Source organism: Cricetulus griseus, chromosome 3 (assembly GCF_003668045.3).
Source record: "Cricetulus griseus strain 17A/GY chromosome 3, alternate assembly CriGri-PICRH-1.0, whole genome shotgun sequence".
In the NCBI taxonomy this organism is placed as follows: Eukaryota; Metazoa; Chordata; class Mammalia; order Rodentia; family Cricetidae; genus Cricetulus; species Cricetulus griseus.
This window is the reverse complement of record NC_048596.1, coordinates 65,402,571-65,421,328: the sequence shown is the minus strand read 5'-3', so window position 1 is coordinate 65,421,328 and position 18,758 is coordinate 65,402,571. Positions and strand designations below refer to the sequence as shown.

Here is an 18,758-nt window from a genome sequence, read left to right as displayed (position 1 = left end):
TCCCTGTTTTTCTACACACTGGGACAGTTGCTTATCTGGATAGTAGAAGACATAACATTAGGCAATGTTGAACTGACTTCAAGCTCACACAGAAATCTATGAGCTGGCTCCTATTTAAGAGAAAGAGGGTGCTGAGGAGCACTAGGTAGGTGTGGAGAACAACTCTGAGGGACTTAGCCTGACCTCCTCAGTGCTCAGGCCTCTGAGAGGCTTCAGATGGCTAAGAGGGGGCTGAGGTATGCATACCTCCAATTTTATTGTGACATTTAGACGTTGCCAAAAACTGTGATCACAGAGGCTGGATGTAGGGCTGTGATTTGGAAAAAACCCAACATACTCACTCACACTGAATGCCATGTCCAAGAGGACACATGTTCCAGGTCCACCTAACTCCTATGATTGCTGAGATAATAAAACTAAATTCTGATGCTGGCAGATTTCACATCCTGCATCCCACCTCCCACGATGCTTTGCAAACATTGGCTGATCACAGTAGCCCAATCCTTTTGACATGGTGTAAAGTACTGATTTCTCTGAAGTTATCATCCTAAATGTCATATACTTATTGTCAGTGAGCATAATATCTCATTTATTTACATTTTTCTTTTCATCTCTGAGTGTCTTGCTAAGTAGCCCAGGCTTGCCTGGAATTCCTGATCTGTCTGCACCAGTTTCCCAAAGTGCTGAGAATACAGGCATGTAGCAACACACCTGGTGAGCATACTATTTTATTTTCTTTCTTTCACAAATGTGGATTAACCTTGTAACCTAACCCATCACAAGACCAAGTAGTGTTTTCTTTTGTGTATTTGCTTGCTTGAGGAAAGGCCGTCTGTATTAATTATTTTTATGTTGCTTTGAAAAAAAAGACCACAACCAAGGCAACTTAAAAAGAAAGATTATATTTGGGCCTATAATTTAAGAAGGAGCGTCCATAATGGCAGAGAGACATGGAAGCAACTGGCAGGGCAGACACCAGTAGCAGGAAGCAAAGAGAGCAACAGAAGTGAAATGAGGCTATGAACTCTCAAAGCTGTCCCTGTGACTTACTTCCTCCAGCAAGGCTCCATCCCTTAAAGGTTCCATAACCTCCCACAAAAGTGCCACCAACTGGGGACCAAGTTTTAAAATACTTGAGCCTATGGGGAACATTTCTCATTCAAACCACAACAGTCTCTTTTGAAGCCCTGGCCTGGAACTCCCAATAAACCAGGCTAACTTCAAGGTTGTGACAATCCTCTGCTTCACAAGAAATGGGATCACAGGCGTGGGCCACCAACTGATTAACCCTGTAGTTTACCGAGGGGGTCTTATTGTAACCACTGAAACATTGACATTCTATGGAATACTGTATATGTTTTTTTAAAAGATGTTTCAGGTAGATCCATTCCAGAAATGTAAGTGGATGCACACTAGTTAATAGTTTTTGGATAACAAATTACTATTCAACAGCCTCAGAGGGAAAGCCCATCCACCTCATTGTGCACTGAAATACTTCTCTCAGGACTAGAAGAGGAGGCCTGGGTGGATCCCGCGTGAAAGAGCAGTGCTTGGTCCTTGCTTTGGGAGATTCACTGGACGCATGTATGACTTCATCACCTTCCACCCTCACACATAGTAAGGGCTCCACACCTCATCTCTCCTTACAAGGCAGAATTCTATTCACCTGATTCCTAGCTTTGCCATGGTTCCTTAAAGGTCATTTGCAATATAAGGACTAAGACAATTTGTTTCCTAGGGAAACACAGCTCTGGTGAGATGCCAAGATGAACAGACATAGTGCTCTTTCCACGCTGCAGTACTCCCGCAGCGACGGGTTACAGGAGGCCCTGTTTGGCCATTTGTTGCTAGGCCTTGTTACCCACATCTGTTTCCTCTTCATTACATGGCCACATTATCAAAAATCCAACAGAAAACTTGGGCCTTCAAAGAACACAAGTATTTTGAGACTCAGAGTTTAAAATATTTTTAATGTTTATGATCCTATTTTAAAAATATCTTCCAGCTGGATGATGATGACGCATGTCTTTAATGCCAGTACTCAGAAGGCAGAGGCAGGTGGATCTCTGTGAGTTCGAGGCCAGCCTGGTCTACAGAGAAAGTTCCAGAGTAATCAAGGCTACAAAGAGAAACCCTGTCTCAAAAACCATATAGATATATAGATATAAATAGATAGAGATATAGATACATATGATGAACAATAATCAGTCATTTTAAAATTTATTTTGTTTTATATTCATGTATTTATTTTGTGCATTATTTAGGGAAGTATGGTTGTGGCTATGCCACAATCCATGAATGGAGATCAGAGGGCAACTTGCAGGAATCTGTTCCTTCTTTCCACTATGTGAGTCATTTAGAATGGACTAGGGTCATCAGGCTTGGTGGCAATCACTTTTACCCACTAATCCACTGTTGCCCAAATCAAAATTATATAATAATTTAATAGTAGGTCCACAAGGTAGCTCAGTAGGTAAATGTACTTGCCACCAAGCCTGATGACTGGAGTTTGATCCCCAGGTCTCACATGATAGAAGGAGAGAATCAATTCCTGGAGCATACCATCTGATCTCCACACACAAAGAGACACACAGACACACATATCATGGCCTTTGTATATGTGCAAACTAAAAGGAAATGAAGTTTAGTAAACTTTTAATAGTTGAATAGATAGGAGTAATCTTGAGTTAGTAGGTCTTCAAGTATGATCAAGATTGTCCTTTCAAAACACAGAACATTTTTGTAACTACATGCTTGTTTCATTTTTACAGAGCTAGGGATGGAACCCAGGGCCTTGAACATGCTGGGCACTTTAGTGCTCTACAATGGAGGGATGCCCCCATCCCTAAGCAACTGTTTTAATTGGAGTCAAGTAAGTGCTCAAGTCTGACTGAATGGCATGCCAGTAAACTCTACAAGGGTGAGGACTCAGCGAGCTGCTGCCCACATTGTCTAAGTCTTCATAAGTCTAAGACTTCATAAGATTCACTCCTACTCACAGAGCTACTGCTTCACAACCCCAACAACACATAAAAAGAGTCACTCTCCAGTCCTATCTGGCAACTTGCAAAGTAGTCAAGGCTGAATGGGTTCTCAGTGAGATTTTTGAAGGAAATGTCTTCTTGCAACAACATGTAGAATAAATTTTGGTGCCTTCCCCTTTTTGCTGATTGTCTATCTACTGGAAAAACTGACAACCGTGACTATATTTCACCTCTAACCTGTTGTTCATGCAGGGCTTCCCAAGACCTGAGTTCTACATGTGTCTAATCCTCATTAAAGGAACCAAGCCTGCAAGCCAGGACAGCCACTGAGGAACCACAGCATAAGGTCATTTCATCCTTTATCCTTTTGTATCTAACTCTTGACTCTGAATAAACAAGTTCAGAATGCCTATGTGCCTAAAAGCCCTTATTGCTATAGTAGAGGGAAATACCTGATCCTTCCTAAGGATGACATCATGGGATCTACAGTCCTTTAAGCTGGCCACAGGAAGACAAAAATCTCAGACCTTTATTACTGTGGATAGCAAGGTCAAGAGGGAAGTGCCTGTAGGCCCCAGACCACTCCCTCTTGGAGCACTCTAGACCACAGACTTCCCCACTCACTTCCCTGCCCTCATGAGAAAACTCTTTCCAGGGGGATATCTGTGGAGAAATGTGCAAGCATCATCTAGGAAGGACATGGTGTCACAGTTACAGAAGCTATCGCACTAGACAGCCACTCTGCCATGCAGATTGTCCAGGTACCTAGCCAGTCACTACTGGTAGAGCTAGTGCAAATGTGATGTGAGACAGAACTCAGAATAAAATACCATCCTTGGAAGCATATTCCACTGGCTTCTTCTGCTCCTGCTTCTGCTGGTATCGGGCCTTCTGATAGAAAATGATGATGACCACGGTGACAATATTCAGAAAGATGACAAGTAGAACGAGCCAAAATGAGTATCCGTAAGTGTGGGTTGCTCTCTCGTTGGTGACCTCTGGATAAAACTTCTGGGACAGTACTTCTGAGAGATGGTTGGACTCCGTATTCCCCACGAACAGTACCATGGTCAGGAACACAAAGGATGCTGTAAAGAAGATTGAGCTTCATAAATGGCACAAGGAGGCATTCTTAACATTATTGTTGTCTGTACATGTGTGCATGCAGGTATATGACTTTTGTGGTATGTGTCTGAATGTGCACACATGTATATGTGCATATGTGTAGGCCAAAGAACAACACCAGGTGTTTTTTTTCTACCACTCTCCATATTATTTATCTATTTATTTTTGCAGAGAGGGCAGAGTCTCTCACAGTATCTAGAACTCCCTATCTTAGCAGTGATCACTTTATTCACTGGGCCATCTACCTGTCCTTGTGATGCATGTTTTTTGTTTTTTGTTTTTGTTTGTTTGTTTGTTTGTTTGTTTGTTTCCGAGACAGGGTTTCACTGTGTAGCTTTGGAGCCTATCCTGGCACTTGCTCTGGAGACCAGGCTGGCCTCGAACTCACAGAGATCTGCCTGCCTCTGCCTCCCGAGTGCTGGGATTCAAGGCGTGCGCCACCAACGCCCAGCTTGTGATGCATGTTTTAAAGTTATTTTAACTATTTATAAGTATATGAGCATGTGTCTGTGTAAGCGCATGCCCACATATGTGGAGGTAGCCACCCACAGGGACCAGAATAGGGCATCAGATCCCTTGGAGCAGGTGTTAGAGGTGTTTGTGAATCACCATGCGCGCGCGCACACACACACACACACACACACACACACACACACACACACACACACACCTGGCATTTTTAATATCACTTATTTTCTTTGTGGGATACATAATCCATAGGTATTTATTGACTAGCTACATGGGATTCTATAGTGTTTCAGGAAGAAGGAGAATGTAAAAACAAGATGTAAGAAATAAACTAGATTCTAGGCATGAAATTCTAAGTATCATTCAGGGCAGTATCCAACCTGCAGGCTCAGATCCCATCAGAAGCTGTGGCTGGGTGACTGGCCTACACACACCCTAGTTCCATGCTTGTAGTGGGTGTGAGTGGGATTGGGATGGAGAGAGGATATGGGGAGGTGTGAATGGACAAAGAAGACTTGGGAAAACACTAGCATCGCAGGTGGTAGAAAGCCACCTCCACAATAGCAGGGGTGGGCATTGGGTCACCCCAAACTGTGAGGAGTGAGGCCCATCAGGAGAAAGAGAACCACAGGCTCTCAAGTGCTGGATGCACACTACAAAGTGCTAGATAGCTGCTCCAGACATTCCACTCACCACGACTCAGCCGAGTGTGGCCTTGAACCAGGAAGTATCTAGAGCAGAGCAGACTTGCAGGTGCTTAGGTGGGTGAGAGGCAGGTAGTCACCAGGAGACATGAGGTCTCTGGTGAAAATATTTGGAATATGATGATAATGATGTCGGCAGTAGCTAAGAACATGTCCAAACCCAGGGAACAGTATGCTTTAAGCCAGTAATATAAGTGGCAGGTGATTCATATACCAGGAACTCTGGAATGAGAAACTTTGGGAGGAAGATGAGGATGAGGATGGATGCTCATGCCCAGGTGGGGTCTGACACATCAGGGGAATGCCCAGGATAAAGTCTTTCTGGAATCCTTGATCTGCTGATCAACACAAAATGTGCAGCTCAGTAAAGTCTTGGGCATCCGTTGTGTCCCAATCCAAAAGCTCCTTAAGGGAAGTTAATTAGGAGGGTTTGCATGAGGAGAATGTTTGAACAGCCCTTGATGACACACCTCACCCACAAAATAATGCCTTTATTTCTTAATTATTTGCATGAACAAAAGTCCTGTTCCTCTGATGCTCACTGGGCGCCTCTTACACCTTCATTATCCTTCATTTTCCTCTTGTGAAGTTTCTAATAAAAGCTTAATTAATCATAAAGGGGTGGAATGAACACAAGGTTAATTCCTTTACCCTAAAGTCGATTGTCTGGAGCTTTGATTTGCACAGGGAAGAGCTAGCATGCAGACACCTTGCCTATCTGGGCCCCTTAGAGGCAGATGGCTGGAGCCATGGGCTCCAGCCTGCTTCTAGTTAATTGCTTACCCTTCCTTCCTTCCTTCTTTCCTTCCTTCCTTCCTTCTTTCCTTCTCCCCTCCCTCCTTCCCTCCCTCCCTTTTTCTGTCCCTCCCTTCTTTTCTTCCTGAAATACTGGAGATTAAATCTGGAACCTTGAAAGTAGAAAGCAAGTGCTCTACCACTGAACCACACCCCAACCCTCTTTCATAATTTATTTATTATAAACTCTTTCTATAGGCAGGCAGGTCTTGAACTTGGGGGTTTTCCCATCTCAGCCTCCTAAGTAACTGGAAATATAGGCCTGCATCTTGGCCTGGATGACTGCACAGCTTCTCCAGAGCTGTAGCCTGAAGGGCCGCTGGAGGCTGGGGGCAAGCAGCAGTGAGCTGTTTTTAAAGGCTTGGGGACATGAGGCTTCTGATGGGGCTCATCCCCATTGTGCTATGACCTCATTGCTTTCTGTGTTCTCCAGTTGAGGGACAGTATGTCTGGAGCACATAGCTTGTGGCAGTCTCTCTGGATCCAACCTTCTCTCCAACTACTTTAAAATCCCCTGTGACTAAGCCTGGCCACACTGGGGCCAGCATGGGATGAGGTCAGGGGGCACAAGCCTCAGGCAGTATTATTGCTGTTTCTTTCCATCAGAAACCAACCAGGTAATCCACTTCCTCATCTACCCACCCAGGAGAGCATGGGAAAGACAGCTCCACAGGGGATTGTAGCATTCTCATTGGCCCCAGGGCCTTGAAGTCAGTCTGACACCAGCCCTTCCTCACAATGTCCCAAGCGCCAGGAAGCTACATTGTCAATGACAAACAGAAGCTTCTCAGCAGGATTAGCCTCTTGCAAACCAGTTTTCACTAAACTCTGTAACCCTCCAGATAGGGGAAGAAAATCAAAGGCTCTTTGGACAGAATCAAAGGACAGAATCTGGCTTACTGAGCATCAGGACCAAAAGGGTTACCCCCAACTCCTATGCTTGCCTCTTCCAGACCCAAGTCAGAATGCATACCTGTCCCTTACACACCCCTTATGGGTGTTTTTTCTGCGACTTCACAGCCTCCTGCTTTGTGTCAGAATATACCCTTGAGGCAGAAAGACTATGACGGGAACTCTCTCCCCACCACATAGCTCTTTGTGGCTAGACATAGGCAGGCTGAGGGGACACTGTCCAGACTCCTTTTCCTGTTTTCCTCTGCAGACATGTGTTGGGCCTCTGACACATGTACGGTCAGCCTATCCTCCATTGCAGAGGAAAAAGATGAGGCTACAGCCTTGAGGAGCCAGATGGAAGCCCCACGGGCTGCAGACAATGCAGTACAGGCCCCACCTAGCCTCCTGACATCTTCCTTTCTCCTCCGGGGACCCCTCCTCCTCACCTAAGTGCCTCTGAGGTTGGAGAACAGCTGACCCTGGATCCAGCTCCAGTATAGACACTGTTCTTAGCAAACCTGATGGGTCAGTTTATCTTTCTTGGCTTTAGAGATGGCCAGGCCCTGTCAATGGGTGAGTCCATGAGAACTGGGAAATTACAGGTCTTTCCTCTAGAGCTGCTGCTGGCAGATTCCAGGATGTGTACAGATAATTGACCTTTAAGAGGGTTGAATCAACTGTGTAGCTACAGAAAACACACTGGGAAATCAATATATGCAGTGATGAAGAGAAACAGACTTCACGGGACATGATCTCCAAATCTAGCCATGTCTGAGGCCTCTGCTTTTCTTGTCTCTGAGTTGTATGAACAAAACTAAGAGTAATTTGTTGTTCATCCTGGCAGTGATTAAGATCCGATGGCTGACGGAAGGCCCTTGATGCTAGGGACCTCTATCTGGATTTGTAACCAAGTCCCTTAGCCTCTGGTTCTCAGTCTCACTAGGGAGATGGGGGGCTGCAGTGCATGGACAAAACCCATAGAGAGTCTTTTACTGAGTCACAGCAGTTTCCAATTTCTATCTGGACTCCATCCTCCACCCAGGTACCCACTCACAAAATAGCAAAATCACCTAGCAACCACCACACAGCATCTAAGCCCATAAGAAGAGTGTTGGCTCTGGATGGCATCCTCCCTTGCTCTGTGACTTAGCCTCCCAGGTATGGCATCTCTGATGCCCAAGTCCCCCCTTGCCCCTTGTGCAGGCAAGAAGGAGAGCAATATGTGTTCATGTGTCTTCATGAGCATGCATCAGTGTGCATATGTGTACACTTATGTGTGCATGTGTACACACACATACATGTGTATGCCCATGTGTACGCGTGCTCACGAATGTGCACATGAGTCATCTCAGGAAACTCACCACTGAGTCCGTTCCAGGTGTAGACGCCCGTAGGACCCAGGAACGTCTGGTAAGGGTTGCTGATGCTGTTGTAGAAGGTGAACACTGAGCTCAATAAGGAGGTTCCCAGACTCAGGACCAGGAATATTACAGCCACCAAATGCAAAGTCTTCTGGGAAGAATTGCCCAATGTCCCTAAAACTAAAACAACATTTGGTGAATGCACAGTGCAGAATACAAACCCTAAGTACAGCCAAGTTAGAGAAGGTGTGGCGTCAGAGAAGGAAGCAGTACACCGTTCATCCTGCAGGAACAAGACTGCATGGACTTGGGGATGGCTTAGCCAGTTCCGTGATGTAGTTCAATCCCTAGGACCCACCTAAAAAGGCCAGCAGTGGTGGTGAACACTTGCAGTCTCATTGTTGGGGTGACAGCTGAGACAGGTGGATCCTGGGGCTCACTGGACAACCAGTCTAGTTGAATTGGTGAGCTCCAGGTTCAACCAGAGACCCTGTCTCAGAAACCAAGATGGTATCACCTGAAGAATGACATCTGAAGGTGACCTTTTACCTCCACATGCACACATATGCATAGGCACGTGTACCTGCATATACACATTGAGAGCACCTGTGCTTACAGGAACATACACAAACACACAAGAATGAGATGGCAGTCATCATGGCAGGCCAATCAGTGACTTTACTTGACTGTATAACTACAGCACTGGATAAGATAAACTGGATGTTTATCTTAGTTTTCAAGTTCTAGCAGAGGGTGTCCTTCATACCTGCAGCTTCTTTACCAGTGATCTCTGCCCTCTGAGCCTTTCTAGTAGGATAGGTGGCAATTCCATCACCATAGCTTCCCTTTGGGTCTGAGAATTAGTTGCTTCTGACAGAAACCCTTATAGTGGCTCACTGTGCAAACCCCATGTGCAGTGAGGATCCCATAAACTCTGTGACTTGGGCGAATTCAGTGAGCCAGGAACAGGTGACAGAGAAAAAACCTGGAGAATAAGGGCTGGTGGAAATGACAGGGCTAGCTCATAGCTAGCAGTGGAGATGGAAAACCGTTTCTTGCTGGGCCAACTCAGGGTGCTTTCCCTGGGTCCAGACTCTCTCTCTCTGGCTGCAACACTGGAGGCAGCTGGGGGCACAACCCTCTGGTTTGCCCTCAGAACTTCCTTCTAAGCTCAAAGTACTTTACAAAATGGCATCTACATGTATCTTAGATGCAAAGACACTCCATAGTGGATCTACACTCCTGGAAAACACAATTCAGCTGCTCTGGGCTGAGTCATCAGATCCTCAGGGCTTCGGAGCTCTAGCAGTCATTTTCTGGTGCAGCACCCAACTCCCCCACCTCCTGTTCTACTCCCACACCAAAGGCCAGACATGACAAACGTGATCTTCCTAGATGTCCTGAGCATCTCTAATGGCTGTCAGTGTACGTGAGGATCCCACATGGAAGTGTTTAGAGATAGTCTGTGAAGTCCCAAAGAAAAGACAGCCAGAGAAAGAGATTGTGGTGTTGACTAAAACAACACCAAAGAAATCATTGGGAACTGCAAGCCATAGTAGCCACAGAGGGATGAGTAAGAACTAGCCAAAGGCTCCTTCCTCTTCCTGTTTCTCTGGTTTCCAAGGATGTGGAGACATTCACATCCTTAGCTCAGCACAGCTTTAAGGAACAGGAAGTAGTCAGGCAGACCTGGATTCTTTGCTTCCAGGGCCGTGTGTGCTGGCTCCTGTGGGACAGGAGGAGTTCCAAAGCATCTACTGAACCATGTCCTACTGTGTGCCATCATCACCCTCTTTGCAAGGTGTCCCTCTCCATCCCTGTACTGAGAGAATTATTGAGAAGTTTTCTGTGTGTCAAGCCCTACTGTGTATGGCCTTGATTTCACCCCTGCTCTGGATGCTCACTGTGGAAGTGTTCACCAGGCACCCATTCCCCTTTCTGACTATTCAAGGAAAATGAGAGTCCCCTGTGACTGAGAGACTTGTGTAAGAAGTGAGGGCCTGTCACACATTTCATTGACCTGCTTTCTTTTGAATATGTGAGCAGTGTTATTTCTTAGGTGCTATACAAATACTTGAAAGTTAATTAGCAGAGTAACTATATATAATAATACTGCCAGTCTCCTCCAGACAAAGAAAGACAGACAGAAAAAGAGAAAGAATGAAAGGAAGGTAGCCTGGAGAGATGGCTCAGTGGTTAAGAACACTGGTTGCTATTGCAAAGAACATGAGTCTACTGCCTGCTGCCTACAATTATTTGTAAACCCCAGTTCCAAAAGAGTCAACACCTTCTTCCAACTTCTGTAGGCACATAGCACACACATATGCATGCAGGCAAACCATAAAGTAAAATAAGTAATTCTTTTTTGAAAAAAGGATTGGTCTTTACTGAACTGTGTTTCTGAATGATCTAAGTGGACACAGGACCCCAGGATCTGACATTTACCTTGTGTAAGAATATGAGCTCAACGATGTTCATAGCAGCACTATTTGTAATAGCCAGAAACTGGAAGCAGCCTAGATGTGCCTCAAACGAAGAATGGATAGAGAAAATGTGGTACATTTACACAATGGAGTATTACTCAGCAGAAAAAAACAATGGAATCTTGAAATTTGCAGGAAAAATGGATGGAACTAGAAGAAACCATTCTGAGCAAGGTAACCCAATTACAAAAAGACAAACATGATATGTACTCACTCATATGTGGATTTTAGACATAGAGTAAAGGAATACCAGCCTACAATCCACACTGCCAGAAAAGCTAGTAAACAAGGAAGACCCTAAGAGAGACACACATGGTCCCCTGGAGAAGGGGAAAGGGTCAAGATCCCCTGAGCAAATTGAGAGCAGGGGAAGAGGGAGGGAGGGAGCTATGAGAATGAGAAGGGAAGAAGAGGAAGGATGCAGAGGTCATGAGGGAGCAGAAAGGTTGAGTCAGGGGAAGAATAGAAGAAAGGATATGTGATAGGTAGGGTTTTAGTTGGGGGGGGAAGGGGGAGGATGGGAGGGAGAAGGGAACTGGGATTGTCATGTAAAACAATCTTGTTTCTAATTCAAATAAATAAAAAAAATCTGAAAGAAAAAGAATATGTGCTCAACTCAGTTTGGTGAAATCATCTTAAGTTGTAAGTCCCCATATTTATATTTTCTAAATCTGCAATGTCCTCCTATTGGATAAAGTAGGCATGAAAGAAGTGTGACCAAAAAAAAAAAAAAGTGGGTGGTAGCAAAAGTTCCCCATGAAGAAAGAGAAGGTGCCTGAGTTGTGTGTGACTGAGTCCAGAGCAGGCATCTCCTGGAAGGGAGTGGCCTGAGGGCATCAGCAGCAGACAGATACTCCTGCATAGCACAAGACACTGGTTTAAAGGGTAAAGGGATGTGCAGGAAAGAGGGGCAGGAGAGACAGGAACTTGGCTGTGGCGTGTGCTAAACATTGACATGCATCCCTTGTAACCCCAGGAGAACAGGGCCAGCTTGCCAGGGAGTGGACCATGACCTCCCACCCCCACTCTACAGCATTTCACTTCTTAAGGGCACAAGGGCAAAGCTCAGCTTCCAGAGACAGCATCTCCTTGTTGCTATGGTGACTGGACTCTTCAGTGACTTCTGTCAGTGACCCCTTTGGGGGAGTGATCCCTAGCCTACATTCTCTGCCTTGTAACCCAAATGAGGCTCTCAAAGACCACCAGGACTAAGGCTGCACTTGTCCCTGACTTAACCAAGTGGAGTATCTTGCCTGCTTCTCCACACTCTTATGTAAGGTTTTGGATGTTTTGCTCATACTAACTCAGTATGTGCTGCTTTTGAAACTGAAGGGAGGTGAGGTCAGAAGGAGAATAGGAAAAAGCAACAGACCTAGGGAGACACACCCAGCCAGAGGCCCAGGCTGGTCCCTGTGGATGTGTCAGGCATTCATCACTTCAAGGTGGATCCACTTCCCCTTCCCCAGCAGCCAGGCCAGGAGGAAACCCTCCATCTCAAGGGAAGTTGGCTGGGGACAAAGGAGCTTTCTCTTTGCTTGGGAGAGTTCTGCAGTCAAGGAAATAACTGGAATATTTAAGCCAAGAGTTGCATTGAGTGTAAGGAGCATGTCCTGTGTCCCAAACACCTGGAATTCTCTAGATTTCCCTGTGCCTCCCAGGCTGACTTACAGCTATAGGTGGATGTTCATTTGCAATTGGAATGTCCCCCCAAAGAAGTGACCAGGAAGGGCAGCAGACATGGCTCAGTAGATGAAATGCTTGCCCTGGAGGTATAAGGGCCTGAGTTCAGGCCAGAACTCAGAGCCCATGTTTTAAAAAGAAGCCAGGCACAGTGCGTGTAATCTCAGCCTTGGGGAGATGAGCTTGCTTGCCAGCCAGCCCAGCAGAATCAGTGAGCTCCAGGTTCCCTTAGAGACCTTGTCTCAAAGGTGAAGGTGATTGGAGAGACAGCTCAGCAGTTAAGAATGCTTACTGTTCTTGTAGAGAATCTAGCTTCCAATTCCTAGCACCTACACGAAGGCTCTCTTTACAGGGGAGCCAAAACCTTCTTCTGGTCTCTCTGAGTGCCTTCATCCAAACTTGAACCAGCGCAAATACATACACAAAAATTAAAAAGAAAGATGGAACATAATTGGGAAACATATATTGTTGACCCCTGGCTTCCATGTATATGTGCACACTCATGTCCAAACACTTGCACTTGACACACATGCAAAAAAGAAAAAGAAAACGACAATCAAATTTAGCTCTGCCTTGACTTTCAATAAGATTTAGCAGATATAATTTTCCAAAGAGAGTTAATTTGGGGCTGTTGACTCATACTTTCCTACGTACTTGGGGGGCAATTCATTTTAATTTTAACTGTTGCATTGTAAAACTTATTTCTGAATTCCCTGCCACCTAGATGTGACAGCTCTGTCTTTCCAGCTCCTGCCCCAGAACTCAGACAATGATAGCTGAAAGTTTGGTGAGAGTTAGCTAGAATGTAACAATGTAACAATAACCCTCCCAGCATCTGACAGCTGCTCCCTCCCCACAAAATTAGCAGATACATGCTGTTCTTTTTCTTTCTTTCAGGGGACAAGCTTCTGAATCAGGAGTCCCTTCACAATTGGAGCTAATTGCCCTGATTCTGATGGCCTCAGAAAGAGGCCAAGAACAGGCGGCCACAGAGATGACAGTAGACATCTCAGCCAGGCATCCAGAGACCCAGCTCCCCAAGCAGGGAGGATTCATTCATTCAGGTCCCACCTGCCATCTGCCCTCCACCTCCAGGTCTTGTTTGCTGTACGTTCATAGTCATTGAATGTGATGGTTGATACCCTCAACTTACAGCATCTACAGTTGTCAAGGAAGCAAACCTCTTTGCATGACTGTGAGGGACTTTTTAGATTGGGTTAAGTGAGGTAGGAGAATCCACATTAAAGGTGATCACCAGCATTCACTCCCCCTACTCCCCCTCCCCCGCCCCCCGTGGATGGGATGTGACCAGTAGCCTCATGCTCCTACCACAGTGACTTTCCCACTATAATGGACTATGCTTTCAAACTGTGAATTAATCGTTTTTTTTTCATTCCTACAATCAAGTGCTTAATGAAAGCAATTGAAGGGAAGAAGGGCTTATTTTGGCTCTCAGTTTGAAAGTACAGTCCATCATGGTGGGAAAAACATGGCAGCAGGAGCATGAGACAACTGGACACATTGCATCTGTAGTCAGGAAGCAGAGAGAGGGATGAATGCAGATGATCAGCTCACCTTCTCCATTTTCTGCAGTGTGAAACCTCCGTCCACGAGATGATACCACCCACATTTAGGGTGGATCTTTTCACTTCAAATAATCCAATATAGAAAGTCCCTCTCAGACACACTCAGGGCTTGTCTCCTAGGTAACTCTGTTTCCCATCAGGTTGGTAATCAGTGTTGTCCACTACACCTGATGTTACATATTGACTAAAATGTCCCCCACAGGCACAGGTTTTCAAGGCTCAGACTCTAGCCTGTGGCACAGTTTTGAGGGCTGTGGAAACTTCTGGAGACAGACTGGCTACTAGAAGTAGATTACTAGGGTCAGGCCTTTGAAGATTGTCCACCTTAGTTCTGGCTTGTGCTTTCTGCTATCTGGTCCGCACTTGTGAGGAAACTACCTCTCATCCCCACCATCACAGTTGACCCTGCTCTGCCATGCCCTCCCCACCATGATGAGTTAGAATCCCTCTGAGACCAGGAACCAAAAAAAACCTTTCCTCCCTTAAGCTGTTTCTCTTGGGACATGAATCTGAAATTCTTCTCATTGGCATGGGAGGCCAAGTGCAGGGAGTCTTTGCAGCATCAGGGAGATTGTATCTCCAGGCCAGAGTCAGTGCCATGGTAATGTGGCTGCTGAAGTGTCAAGTGTCTACTAACCGAGATGCTCTTTGGAACAAGTTCAAAAAGACATAGTGCCATGGAAAGAGAAAGAGCACTCATTGAGATTCCAAAGTGATTCTTTAAAGATGCTTGGTCTGGTCAGGATGTAGACTGAGCAATCCTGGAGATCACTTTCTGAGGGACACCACATTCAAGTGAAACATTGCCCTATTCCTGCCACCCTGGGGAAATAGTACACATCATATCTATCCCTTAGGCCCTGATAGCATTCTCAGAATCAAGGAGTTGACTTCATTCTTGATACTGTTATAAAGCACTCAAGAGCCAATCTGGGGGTGGGGGTGCACACCCTCATGAGTGTGAACACAGGTCCTCCTAGGAGTCCACAGGGTTGTGTTCCCCACCCCACCTCCAACTGTTATAGAGACTCATATGAGGGCAGGGTGTTGCATTTCAGTGGAGGAGGAGCTTCCCCTTTCCCTAGATAGGTAGCATTTCACTACAGGAACTGTGCACAAACCCTGTCAGTACCTTAGTCTTAGACCTTTACTCACATAGCAGGTATTATTCTGAGCTGAAATGATACAGCTGGAACTTTAGGAGTATCAAAGACCTTCCACTCATGACTAGACGGAGCTAAATGGTCACTTTTCTAGATATTAGACAAACCAGGACCCATCTAGCCAGCCTGAGCTCATTGCCAGCCCAGCTGCACAACAGAAAGTTCCCGGACTGGGGCTGACTAGGCATCATCTCTGTTCATTGATCCATTGTTGGCTGGATGATGCTGACACTTTAAACCAAACATTATTGCTCATCCTGCTCTTTCACTTCAAACTCTGTAGTCCAAATAGACACAATGTGTTAGACCTCCGTGCTGAAGTGTAGCAGGGCCTGGTGAAATGCATCACTGCCTGAGGATTTCAGTGTATCCTGGCCTGAGCCACAAAGTTAAAACACTTGACTTTTCAAGACAAAGCATCCATCATCTATCAGTGCCAAACAGGAGAGTGTGTATTTAATTCTATACAGATTTCAGTTTGCTACCAATGATTGGCTAATGATGTGCATTGCAGCCCCGACTTACTGGCAGGAGAGCAAAGTGTCCCATTGTAAATACTGGATTTTGTTGACAACAGGGGATCTTTAGCATTGCCTACATGTTCTAAGGGTGACTTTCTGTCTCAGAAAACTGTTTACATGTTCAGTGCTTACCACAGTGACTGGTACGGAAAACCCCATAGTCTCTGAGTGGCCCCTAGATGCCAACCAGTAACTGTGTAGCATATTCCTCCCCTGGGTAGTTGCTGACCCTTTGGAGCAATGGGAGGTTGGACAATGGGAGTGTGAGGGGTTGTTAGCATGTGGCTTTCCAGTAGCAAAGAGATAAAGTCAGACAGAACCAGATGCAGGTGACACAAGCATTCTGACTCTGTTGCTGCATTAAGGGAAAGGGCCCAGCTGGCACTGACCCCAAGCTGTGCTCCCCCTGACTGAGGCTGTCCCCACTCTCCAGACACCAGTATGCTCACTCCCAGTAGCATAGAGCTGGCTTGCCAGGCCTGACCTTCCCTGTACTTCTCTGGCCCTCCCTGTCTAGAGACTCTGGGCTTCCATTCAGGCCATCAATCTCTAGACAGAATCAACTGACCCAAACCAACACTGTAGACTTCTGTATCAAATGTAAAGCATTTAAATCTGCTGGAGGATTCACAAACAAGCATAGTTTTGGTTTTGAAAACAGTATCACTAAAGGGCCTTTGAAATCTTAGGTCCTGGTTGCTGTAGAGCAGGTCTCTTCACCCTCCTGAGAGGCTGCAGCCAGCACCAGAGGAGGGAAGAAGCAACTGAAACCTCAGGGAAGATGTGGTTTTCCTACCACTCAAAGACCCATTGGTAGTTAGAAACACATTGCTCTGGATTTATGGGAACCATTTCATTAACAAAATCATAAACCTACTGGAATTCCATCCTAAAGTACTGACACTAAACATTACACTGGCATAAGGTAGTAGATGGTGCATACTTAAAAGGTTAAATGCCCCCAAACAGCAGTACAGACCCTGCACACATCATTGTGAAACACAAAGCCAACTCAGCTGCTATACAATGTACAAATATGGCTTTTACATTTCAAAAACCATAATGCCAGATCTCAGATGCTAAAACCCAAGTAGCTACATTTGCTTATCCTCAATAGTTTCTTATTTTGTATCTATTGAAAGCAAGACATTATTATATCAGAAATGAGAAACAAATAGGAATTCCTGTAAGTGACAAAATTAGTAAGAATTAAATGTCATTTCCAACAATGAGATATTTTGAACACAACAGTGTAAGTTCAAGAAGCTGAGAAACATGAACTGGGTATTGACGGTTTCTGCTTCACATTCTACCTATGTGATTACTTTCAAACTTCTGGATGAAGCTGGTTGCCCCATGTCAAAATCAATGGTCAATATCCTTTAAAATGCTGCTCCTGTTGGCTATTAAACACCATAAAGCTGCCACATACTTTAACTTAATTATTTACTTGTCAACAAACTAGATAGCTACCATTCAAGCCCAGCTGCTGCTACAAAGGTTTAGACTCTGGCAATAACAAGATAACCAGTGCCAAGGAGTCTGAAATAATGATAAACAGCTTTTCAAGATTATGAGTTAGCCCATTGATAGCCTAACTTGGGGCTTCAAAGAGATTACTTTTGAAGGCTATTTAGTACAAATACAGAATTATGAGAGTCTGACTCACTCCTGCTATCCCCATTCAAATTAGATGATCACTTACCTTCAAAGTTTTTGTCTAGATCTTGAAGTCCTTCATTCAAATGCCGAGCACTTGTACCACGGAAAAGACCATAGGTGATGACAATGGTACCATTGGAAATAACATCTGTGAAGAAAATAGTGCTGGTGACCCATGCCTGTGTTCCCAGAATTGAGCAGATGACAACAACAGAGCCAAGGCTTGTGAGAAAGCCAGACAGGAACATCAACGTCTTCTGCGTGGTTGGCATTTTCTCAGGAAAAAAGCTGTCGGGGGTAAAACAATAACCACCTTAAAATATTTGGGGGCCTTATCATTTGGAGTCCAGTGTTTAGGAAGGAAGTCTAGTATTCCGTTGCGAATGGAAAACCTGTGTCTTCATGGGAAGTTTTATGCTCCTGAACATTGAACTGTGAATAGGCCATAAAGATGTGCAGACACTGAACTTTGGTCTAGAGAAAGCGGTTGCTATGGATGCAGCCAACCAGCATGAAGAAGGGCTGGACAGTCTTTACAGGACTTCCTCAATCACATGACTAATTTATAACCTTTATCATACCATGGAAGGCAGGTCAGCCTACTGTGTGAGGACATAATTTGACTTCTCAAATGATGAGAATAGAGACCTATACCCCAAAGGGATGAAAGCGAAAGGCCCCAGTGCCTTCAGGAATTACCTTCTATGGTGGATTTCTTTTATTGAGATTCCCAAAGCAAACTTCAAGCCTTTGTCAAGGTCCTGTGAAGAGGAAAGAGAAAGGTTCACCCTTCTAAGTTATACATCCTTATTCTTAGACCTTATTAGGGAGGCGTGCCCTTCAAATTCCCTCTTCCAAATGGCATCCTATTTACATCTTATTTAAATGATAGCATCAGAGGCTGTATCATTATCAATCTTTACTACTCTGCTTTCTTAGTTCTCTGTCTTCTTTACTTTTCTATTACTGTGAAGGGTACCATGACCAAGGCTACTTATGAAATAAAACATTTAACTTGGGGCTTGCTACAGTTTCAGAGGGTCAGCCCATGATCATCATGGTAGTGATTATAGCAGCCCACATGCATGACATTGGAGGAGCAGCTGAGAACTTATATCCTGAACTGCAGGCAGGAGGCAAAGAAAAAGAGAAAGACTCGGTCTGGCATGGGCTTTTGAAACCTCAAAGCCCACCTCCAGTGACACATCTCCTCCAACAAGGCCACATCTTCAACAACAACATCATACCTCCTAATCCTTGCTAAACAGTCCACCAACTGGGAACCAAACGTTAAAATGCATGAGACTATGGGGACTATTTTCATTCAAAACA

General features: G+C 45.1%; 1 protein-coding gene and 1 non-coding gene across 2 annotated transcripts; one reads left to right on the top strand and one right to left on the bottom strand.

Moving 5' to 3' along the window:
* Positions 1-3,800: 3,800 nt before the first annotated feature.
* Positions 3,801-17,698, bottom strand: Clrn3 (clarin 3). The gene is made up of 3 exons (XM_027409227.2): positions 17,470-17,698; positions 8,332-8,511; positions 3,801-4,072 (listed from the first exon to the last, which is right to left on the bottom strand). The coding sequence occupies exons 1-3, from the start codon at positions 17,696-17,698 to the stop codon at positions 3,801-3,803; spliced, it is 681 nt and encodes a 226-aa protein (XP_027265028.1).
* LOC113831280 lies at positions 10,335-10,466 on the top strand. Its single transcript, XR_003484057.1, has one exon. It is a non-coding gene; the product is annotated as a small nucleolar RNA SNORA19 (small nucleolar RNA).
* Positions 17,699-18,758: the final 1,060 nt, after the last annotated feature.